Here is a 10,494-nt window from a genome sequence, read left to right as displayed (position 1 = left end):
GGTTACTATGGGGACGAATCGAAGTAAAGGTCGAAAAGCGGATTTGATGGACTGTTTGGGAACTTTCTGAATGTAAACCTGGTCTTTCTAAGCTTAATGATAGTGCTGAGTGTGGTAAATATTAAATTGGCACCTAGTCAGGGTGAAGTCAATTTAACAGTTCAGCTGACGAGTAAGCTTGTGGCTGCTGAGGACCCGCCTACAGATTCTGAAGTTTATCGCGCCTGCGCAGTCACCCGAAGCATGGTGAAAAGGGCGGCTGGAAAAGGCCCTGAGGTATCTGCAGCAGACGTGGATTTAGCTGAGACGTTTTTACCGACCCTGTATCGGAAGGTGTTAGAGGATGAGAAGAAAGAGGATAGAGGAGCTGAGTAAGGGAGAGGTGGTGGATTTACCATTAGCGAGGAAGGAACTTATAAAGGAGCAGAGACGTGATGAGGAACTCGTGGCATTGAAGGAGACAGCTCTCTCTGAAGCTGGAAATAAGAAGGAACCAGTGGGCTACGATATGAAGGAGGGTGTATTAATGAGAAAGTGGAGGCCGAACACCGTGCTGGCAGATGAGGAATGGGCGGTGGTACACCGGGTGGTGGTTCCAAAGGTTTATCGGGAAGAAATATTGAACCTGGCCCACAAGATACCCCTAGGTGGACACTTCAGAGCATATATGTCAAACTCAAGGCCCGCGGTGGAATTATCTTTGGCCCGCGAGATAATATCTAATTACTATTAAAGCTGGCCCCAGTAATCGAAGCGCCTATGGCGTATGATATGGCTAATGCTGAGATTATTCAGATACCAGTTTTCAGGGTTTTTAGTGTTTATTCGGCAGTCTTGCTCGGCAGTCTTCTTCATAAGAAACGGAATTTGTAAAGTGAAACACTTTGTTGTTATAGCAGAGACTGAGACACATGAAAGCAGGCTGAAAAAACGGAGGCAATGAAAGCTGCGTTCGCACGCGTCGTACTGATCCGGCCCGCATGAATTGCATTTTGCTCAATCCGGCCCGTGAACTAAAATGAGTTTGACACCCCTGCTTTAGAGTAAGGGAAACGGTACATAGGGTTAAGCGGGACACGATTGACGAGTCCCTGGGGTTTAGCCCATTTGAGATTGTTTTCGGACACAGACCCAAGGGACTTCTGACCTTACTTAAAGTTAAATGGTCTATCCCGACAGTGCTTGTGAATGTGATTGACTATGTTTTGAAATTCCGGGAGAGGCTTAGCAGGATATGTGACCTGGCCAAGGAAAATCTGCGAGACTCCCAAATTAAAAAGAAGCAGTGGTATGACAGACGAGCACGAAAACAGGTATTTCAAGTGGGCGATAAGGTCTTGGTTCTGTTCCCATTAGTGACCAACCCCCTACAGGCGAGCTTTCAAGGTCCGTACAAGGTAATTAAGAAAAGAGACTCCCTGGACTATGTTATCGAATCCCCTGACAGGAGGAAGCCGAGCCAGTTGGTACACGTTAATATGCTGAAAGGTTATCATGATTCAAAAGCCGCGCTAGTCGGTGCTGTCACGAAAACAAATGAGGCTGTAAGGATTGATAATGAGAGGCCCGAGCATCTTGAAAAGATAAACATAGTGCCCACCAGACTAGAGAACTCTGTTATTTTGGCCAATTTTGCTGATAAGGTCAGGCATTTGAAGCCTGGACAGAGGAAGCAGCTGACAAAGCTAATTAACGGGCATGCAGATTCATGCGCAGACCTTCCGAGGAGATGCGAGGGAACAACACATGATGTTATTGTTACTTCAGCCCAGCCTATTAAGCAGCCCCCCTATCGGATGAAATTGGAAAATAGCAAAATAGAGGAAAAAGAAATTGAACGTATGCTAGCTGCTGGTATTATCCAGGAATCTTTCTCAGCATGGGCATCTCCATGCGTGGTTGTCCCGAAGCCTGATGGTAGTGTAAGGTTTTGTACGGATTACAGGAAGGTGAATGCCATCACAAATATTGATGCTTACCCTATCCCCAGTGTGGATAATTGCATTGATAAAGTGGGTAAGGCGAGATACATCACCAAGATTGACTTGCTAAAAGGATACTGGTGTGTTCCTTTAACTGCCAGGGCTCGAGAAATTTCAGCATTTGTCACTCCATCCGGGTTATATGAGTACAATGTCTTGCTTTTTGGAATGAAACACGCTCCAGGGTCATTTCAGAGTATGATTGACTCTGTGATTAAAGGGTTAAAGAACACGGGGCTTATATTGACGATTTAGTGGTTTGGAGTGATACGTAGGACGAGCACATTGAGGCTGTGGAGGAGCTGTTTAAACGAATGTCTGCAGCCAATCTCACAGTGAACCTCGCCAAAAGTGAGTTCGGCCATGCCACGGTCACGTACCTGGGGTATGTGGTAGGACAGGGGCAGCTGGCTCCTGTGCAGGCGAAAGTACAGGTTATTTCTGAAATTCCCGTCCCGACTGATAAAAGGGCACTAAGAAGGTTTCTGGGAATGGGTGAGTACTATCGGAAATTTTGTAAGAACTTTGCGGATATTGCCCTCCCTCTTTCAAAGCTCTTGCAAAAGAATGAGCAGTTCGTGTGGAGCAATCCTTGCCACGTAGCCTTTGAGAGGCTGAAAACCACACTATGTTGTCACCCTGTGTTAAAAGCACCTGACTTCGAAACCCTTCTCCCTGGCAACCGACGCAAGTGACGAGGCTGCAGGGGCAGTGCTACTGCAGAGAGCTGAAGACGATATTGAACACCCAGTGGCTTATCTCTCTAGGATGTTCAATGTGCACCAGATAAATTATTCCACTGTAGAACAAGAATTAGTGTCACTTATTCTGGCATTTCCGCATTTTAAGGTTTACATTTGTCCGGCCCAGAAGCCCTTGATAGTTTATATTGTTCACAGTCCATTGGTGCTCTTGACTAACATGAAGAATTAAAATAGACGGTTATTAAATTGGAGTCTGTTGTTACAAGAATTTGATATTAAAAATACACCATGTAAAGGGGACTGACAATGTAATTGCTGATTGTTTATCTAGGTGTTAGATTTGAAAGTATATCTGTGTTACTCTGTTAGTTAATGACTATCTGTATAAGATATTAGACTCTGTAATGTGCATGCATGTTTTAATGTTTACGGACGGTAAAAATTCTTTGAAAGGTGGGGGTGTTATGTGTGATTAGAACCAGATGGAGCAGGGGTCCAGAGTTGACCCCCCCACCCCCCCGGTAAACTATGCAGTTAATGAGAGAAAGAGATGGAGAACAGAGTGATAGGCATCTGATGCAGAAAAGAGAAAAGTTTCTTCTCCGGAAAAGTTTGTACTCGAGAGTACCTTTCTGGCTCAGTGCCAGAAATTCCAACGCCAGGAAAGGCTCCGTTAGTCCTGTGGAACTTCCAGGCAGTGAGAGGTCGAGACGTCTCAAACGATGTTTCGGCTTCAACACCGAACGTGAGTCACTGTGGTAAAAATGGAAGGAGGTTGTCCCGATGTCAGTGGGGGGACAACGGCGTTTGTCTCCGGTTTTTGGAGCTACCCGACTTCCTGGCGAATTGCCAGCGGCAGCCGTCAACGAACCCAGTCCAAACTGGCAGAAAAAAAAACTCCAAACGAAGCTTCCACACTAACCCAGCCGCTCACATAGATGTCCGAGAGACGTTTCGAACCATCTCCAAAGTATCTCACGACCTTAATACAACAGTTTTTCCTCGATTTCTCCCAGCGCAATCAGAACAGCTCCACGCTGTGTCTGACCCCGGGAGTGTGTGATAGGACGGTGTGGAGGGAGATTCATTTAGTGTCTGACCCCGGGAGTGTGTTACGGGACGGTGTGGAGAGGGCTTCACTCTGTGTTTCACGCCGGGATTGCATCCCCATCTGTATCGTACTTGGGACATTAGTGAAAGCACGTCTGACATTACAGTCGTTTGAACTCTGCGCAAGGGACAGGCAGGGGCAGATAGCTAGGATGGGTTAGAGCAGAGATGAGATTCTGGGCACCCAGACTCTGCAAGTCCGACCTCCCTCAGCCTGGAGCTGAGGCGCTGCTGTACCTATGTAAGGAGCTCCGACCCATTACTGCAGTTCACCGGGTCCGGGGGACAGCAGTAACCCCAGGTAACTGTTCCTCCTCTAACCAGACTCGAAACCGATACCAAGACAGGAAGTTACAGCGGTTTATTGATTTCATCATGACAAATGTAAATTAAACAATGTGTGAGCTGCTGACGTGCGGGAATAAATAAGCTGCTCCCGACTCACTCACAGTCACACACAATTAACTGACCGGCGACAACGAGTGACCGGTTGAATAATCAGTCCCATTTCTCACCGTCACTCTGCATCGGAGAACCGATGATTATAAAATCACACTTCAGGGCCGTGTCCGGGATCGCTGCAGATCCACGGTCACTGCCGAGGGATTTGTCCATTTAACATCATTATATCGGCCAGACTGCCGAATGAACCGTCCTCAGCAAAGGGAGCAAAAGGATTCTCTCCCGGGATAATCCCACCCCGGGACACCGGTGTCCCAGAATGATCCCCGGACCCTGGACTCTTCCTGTCTGGGTAATTCTCCGTTGTGTCACGTGGTGAGTCTCCTACACGCAGATCCGTCGGAAGCTGCGCCGCCGGACAATACGTTACTGCGGGCGCGCAATGGACGACACACAGCACGAGACTGGAGTCAGTTTCGTTAAAACCGTTAGGAATTAAACATGACGCGCGGCTTAAAGGTAAAGGCGGGAGTTAAATGAGAAGGCGGGTGTTAAAGGGGAGGGGAGAGTTAAAGAGGAGGGGGGAGTTAAAGGGGAGGGGGCAGTTAACGGGGAGGGTGGAGAATCGGCCAAAATGTCGCCATCCAGCGGGCGGGGTATGTTCACACATTCAGATGTTCACACGGACATTCTCAGTCCGGGTATGGGTTCCTGCAGAGATCTCAGTTCCTTCCTCCCGGTCTCACTGAGCCGATTGTTCCACAGCCTGAAATAGATGGAAGAATAAAGATGAAGTAAACAGATTACACAACAGTGTCAGTAATAGGGGACCGGGGTTAATGTTTCAACAACACTCACAGACAAATATCACCAGAAAACCCTCGGATCCGGTGATATTTTATCACACTGAACATTAACACAAACACTCACCGGATCCACTCCAGACTCGGGAGGGTCAGTATGAGGCGGCGGAGAGCGGGGACAGATCGGTCTGTGAGCGAGTTCCATCCCAGGTCCAGCTCCGTCAGTGATGGGTTTGTACTGATAGCGGAGACGAGATTCTCGGCACCAGAATCTGTGAGACAGACCTTCCTCAGCCTGGAGATGAGAGAGAGTGAGGGTGAAGGACACAGAGAGACAGGAGACGGTGCAATTCCCCTGTGTTTATCAGTAACACAATTACTGATCACATGAATGTTCAGTGTCAGACTCCCAGTGACTGTAAACACAATCTCCCACAGTCTGGTACTTACCCCAGTTTCTGTATTTTACACCCCGGGTTCCTCAGAGCCGCAGACACCAGTTTCACTCCTGAATCTCCCATTTTATTATAATTCAGGTTCAGCTCCGTCAGTGATGGTTTTGTACTGAGAGCGGAGGCGAGATCCTCGGCACCAGAATCTGTGAGACCGACATTGATCAGCCTGGAGATGAGAGAGAGTGAGGGTGAAGGACACGGAGAGACAGGAGACGGTAGAAATCCCCAGTGTTTAACAGTAACACGATTACTGATTATATTTTCTTCAGCACGACTGCGCAAGTCGGCCAGTGAGAAGAGTTTAAAAGGAAGACAGATTTACAGAGCGAGCGTCAGGGGAGCGGGGTGACAGAGTAGGAAGGCTTTGGCTCAACGGGGCTTCGGCGATAAAGGGTCGAGGCGAGGTAGGTTATCTGTTTACAATACAGACAGAGAGTATGTGTGTGAGACTGGTTTTCTGTGCTCGGTGTCAGATGTGGCAGATCCTGGAGACTTCCAGCCTCCTGGACGGCAACATCTGCACCCGGTGTGTCGAGCTGCAGCTCCTTAGGGACCGAGTTAGGGTACTGGAGATGCAGCTCGATGACCTTCGTCTGGTCAGGGAGAGCGAGGAGGTGATAGAGAGGAGTTACAGGCAGGTGGTCACACCCGGGCCACGGGAGACTGAAAACGTGGGTCACCGTCAGGAGAGGGAAGGACAAGAACAGGTACTTGTGAATACCCCTGTGGCTGTACCCCTTAACGAAAAGTACTCCTGTTTGAGTACTGCTGGAAGGGGGTGGCCTACGGGGTTGGGGAGCATCAGTGTCAGTGCCTCTGGCACAGAGTCTGGCCCTGTGGCTCAGGAGGGCATGGAAAGGAAGAGGAAGGCAGCAGAGATAGGGGACTATAGTTAAGGGGTCAGACAGATGATTCTGTGGATGCAGGAAAGAAACTCGGCTGGTCGTTTGCCTCATAGGTGTCAGTGTCCGGGATGTTTCTGATCACGTCCAAGATATCCTGCAGTGGGAGGGAGAACAGCCAGAGGTCGTGGTACATATTGGTACCAAAGACATAGGTAGGAAAAGGGAAGAGTTCCTGAGAACGGACTACAGGGAGTTAGGAAGTAAGTTGGGAAGCAGGACGACAAAGGTACTATTCTCGGGATTACTGCCTGTGCCACTCGACAGTGAGAATAGGAATAGGATGAGATGGAGGATCAATGCAAGGCTGAGGGATTGGAGCAGGAGGCAGGATTCAGATTTCTGGATCATTGGGACCTCTTTTGGAGAAGGTGTGACATGTACAAAAAGGACGGATTGCACTTGAATCCCATGGGACCAATATCCTGGTGGGGAGGTTTGCGAAAGCTACTGGTGAGAATTTGAACTAGAATTGCTGGCGGGTGGGAACCGAGCTGATGTGACGGAGGAAAGGGAGGTTGGTTCAAAAATAGAGAAAAAGTGGAGACAGTGTGAAAGGGAGGATAGGCAGGTGATATAGAAGGGACGCGCTCAGTCTGATGGTTTGAGATGTGTCTATTTTAATGCAAGGAGTATCATGAATAAGGCGGATGAGCTTGGAGCGTGGATCAGCACTTAGAGATATGATGTTGTGGCCATTACAGAGAGTTGGATGGTGCAGGGGCAGGAATGGTTACTTTAAGTGCCGGGTTTTAGATGTTTCGGAAAGGACAGGGAGGGAGGCTAAAGAGGTGAGGGCATGGCATTGTTGATCAGAGATAGTGTCATGGCTGCAGGACAGGAGGAAGTTATGGAGGGATTGTCTACAGAGTCTCTGTGGGTGGAAGTTAGGAACAGGAAGGGGTCAATAACTCTACTGGGTGTTTTGTATAGACCACCCAACAGTAACAGGGACATCGAGAAGCAGATAGGGAGTTAGATTCCGGAAAGGAGTAACAATAACAGTGTAGTTGAGGTGGGAGATTTTAATTTCCCTAATATTGATTGGCATCTCCCTTAAGTGAGGAGTTTAGATGGGGTGGAGTTTGTTAGGTGTGTTCAGGCAGGTTTCCTGACACAATATGTAGATAAGCCTGGAAGAGGAGAGGCTATACTTGATCTGGTATTGGGAAATGAACCTGCCCAGCTGTCGGGTCTCTCGGTGGGAGAACATTTTGGAGATAGTGATCACAATTCTATTTATTTTACCATAGCATTAGAGAGGGATAGGAACAGATAAGTTAGGGAAAACTTTAATTGGAGTAAGGGGAACTATGAGGCTATCAGGCAGGAAATTGAAAGCATAAATTGAAAACAAATGTCCTCAGGGAAACGTACCAAAGAAATGTGGAAAATGTTCAATGGATATTTGTGTGGGGTTCTGAGTAGGTACGTTCCAAAGAGACATGGAAGGGATGATAGGGTACAAGATCCGTGGTGCACAAAGGCCGTTGTAAATCTAGTCAGGAAGAAAAGAAGAGATTATGAAAGGTTCAAAAAACTAGGTAATGATATGAATCTGGAAAATTATAAGACTAGCAGGAAGGAGCTTAAGAATGAAATTAGGAGAGCTATAAAGGGCAATGAAAGGGCCTTGGCGGACAGGATTAAGGAAATCCCAAGGTATTTTGCAAGTACGTGAAGGGCAAGAGGATAAGACGTGAGAGAATAGGACCAATCAAGTGCGACAATGGAAAAGTGCGTATGGAACCGAAGGAAATAGCAGAGGTATTTAATGAATCATTTGCTTCAGTGTTCACAAACGGAAAAGATCTTGGCAATTGTAGGGAATACTTGCAGTGGAATGAAAAGTTTGAGAATCTAGATATTAAGAAAGAGGTTGTGCTGGAGCTTTTGGAAAGCATCAAGTTGGACAAGTCACCGGGACGTGATGGGATGTAACCCAGGCTACTGTGGGAGGCGGGGGAGTAGATTACTGAGCATCTGGCAATGACCTTTGCACCATCAATGGACTGGAAAGGTCGCGGAGGATTGGAGGTTTGCGAATTTTGTTCCTTTATTCAAGTAAAGGAGTAGGGACAGCCCAGGAAATTACAGGCTTGTGAGGCTTACTTCAGTGGTTGGTAAGTTGATGGAGAATGTCCTGAGCGGTCGGATTTATGAACATCTGGAGAGGCAAAATATCATTAGGAATTGTCAGATTGTCAAAGGCAGATCGTGTCTTACCAGCCTGATTGAATTTTCTTAGGATGTGATTAAGCACATTGATGAAGGTAGAGCAGTGGATGTAGTGTTTATGGATTTCAGCAAGGACTTAATAAGGTAACCCATGCAAGGCTTATTGAGACTGTAAGGACGCATGGGATCCAAGGTGACATTCCTTTGTGGATCCAGAACTGGCTTGCCCACAGAAGATAAAGAGTGGTATTCTGCTTGGAAGCCAGTGACCAGTGGAGTGGCTCAGGGATCTGTTCTGGGACCGCTATTCTTTGTGATTTTTATAAATGACCTGGATAAGGAAGTGGGGGGATGGGTTAGTACGTTTGCTGATGACAGAAATGTTGGAGGTGTTGTTGATAGTGTGGAGGGCTGTCAGAGGTTACAACGGGACATCGATAGGATGCAAAACTGTGCTGAGAAGTGGCAGATGGAGTTCAAACCGGATAAATTTGAGGTGGTTCATTTTAATCGGTCAAATATGATGGCAGACTATAATATTAATGGTAAGAATCTTGACAGTGCGGAGGATCAGAGGGATCTTGGGGTCCGAGTCCATAGGACACTCAAACCAGCATGTGCATGTTGACTCTATGTTTAAGAAGGCGTACGCTATATTGGCCTTAATCAGTCGCGGGACTGAGTTTCAGAGCCAAGAGGTAATGTTGCAGCTATATCGGACCCTGGTCAGACCCCACTTGGAGTACTGTGCTCAATTCTGGTCGCCTCACTATAGGAAGGATGTGGAAACTTAGAAAGGGTGCAGAGGAGATTTACAAGAATGATGCCTGGATTGGGGAGCATGCCTTATGAGAACAGGTTGAGTGAACTCGGCCTTTTCCCCTTGGAGTGACGATGGAAGAGAGGTGATTTGATAGAGGAGTATAAGATAATGAGAGGCATTGATGGTGTGGATAGTCAGAGAGTTTTTCCCAGGGCTGAAATGGCTGGCACGAAAGGGCATAGTTTCAAGGTGCTTGGGAGTAGGTGCTGTATTGTGCTGTATGTTTTCCATGTTTCTTTGTTTCCTCTGATCACATTAATGTTCAGTGTCAGACACCCAGTGACTGTAAACACACTCTCCCACAGTCTGGGACTTACTCCAGTTTCTGTATTTTACACTCCACATTCCTCAGAGCCGCAGACACCAGTTTCACTCCTGAATCTCCCAGTTTATTATGACTCAGGTCCAGCACCGTCAGTGATGGGTTTGTACTGAGAGCGGAGGCGAGATCCTCGGCACCAGAATATGTGAGACCAACATCGATCAGCCTGGAGATGAGAAAGAGTGAGGGTGAAGGACACAGAGAGACAGGAGACTGTACAAATCCCCAGTGTTTATCAGTAACACAATTACTGATCACATTAACGTTGAGTGTCACTCACCAAGTGACTGTAAACACAATCTCCCATGTTCTGGTACTTACCACAATTTCTCTATTTTACACTCCGGGTTCCGCAGAGCCGCAGAAACCAGTTTCACTCCTGAATCTCCCAGTTCATTCCCCCGAAGGCTAAACACAAACAGACAAATTGATGAACAAAGTGATTCAAACCGTGGGTCTGAGGTAATTTCTCTCACTCGGATATTTCAGGAAACATTAAACCCTTCAGTAAATCACTGACCGGAGTTCCCATCACTGTCAATGCCCCACACTGACCAGCTCCAGGGGATTCATCGAATGTCAGTAATTTAGTCCCACAGTGAGGAAGATTTGTAAATGGAGAAGTGTCAATGGGAGATGTTGGAAGTGAACCCACTTGAGGCAAAGGGATAGGAAGACAGATCCTGCAGGAGGAAGGTGATTGAGGAACAGAGATCCCAGAGGAGGAAGGAGGAGGGGTACCACAGGAGGAAGGAGGATGGGTATGGGAGGTCCCACAGAAGGGAAAAGATAATCCCACAAGACAAGAGGATC

The 10,494-nt window shown here is 47.4% G+C and overlaps 1 protein-coding gene across 1 annotated transcript in view; it reads right to left on the bottom strand.

Annotated features, from left to right (window-relative positions):
- Nucleotides 1–4,142: 4,142 nt before the first annotated feature.
- LOC140722402 (NACHT, LRR and PYD domains-containing protein 3-like) overlaps nt 4,143–10,494 on the bottom strand; it is a 31,926-nt gene continuing 25,574 nt past the window's right edge. Inside the window, exons 9-13 of the mRNA XM_073037156.1 lie at nt 10,003–10,089; nt 9,677–9,847; nt 5,452–5,622; nt 5,129–5,296; nt 4,143–4,964 (exon numbers count right to left, since the gene is read on the bottom strand). Coding sequence (XP_072893257.1) covers nt 4,877–4,964; nt 5,129–5,296; nt 5,452–5,622; nt 9,677–9,847; nt 10,003–10,089 — 685 coding nt within the window. The 3' untranslated portion in view covers nt 4,143–4,876. The remainder of the gene's footprint in view (nt 4,965–5,128; nt 5,297–5,451; nt 5,623–9,676; nt 9,848–10,002; nt 10,090–10,494) is intronic.

Source organism: Hemitrygon akajei, unplaced genomic scaffold (assembly GCF_048418815.1).
Source record: "Hemitrygon akajei unplaced genomic scaffold, sHemAka1.3 Scf000077, whole genome shotgun sequence".
Taxonomy (NCBI): Eukaryota; Metazoa; Chordata; class Chondrichthyes; order Myliobatiformes; family Dasyatidae; genus Hemitrygon; species Hemitrygon akajei.
Note: the sequence above shows the minus strand (reverse complement) of the source record. Positions and strands in the feature narration are given on the sequence as shown.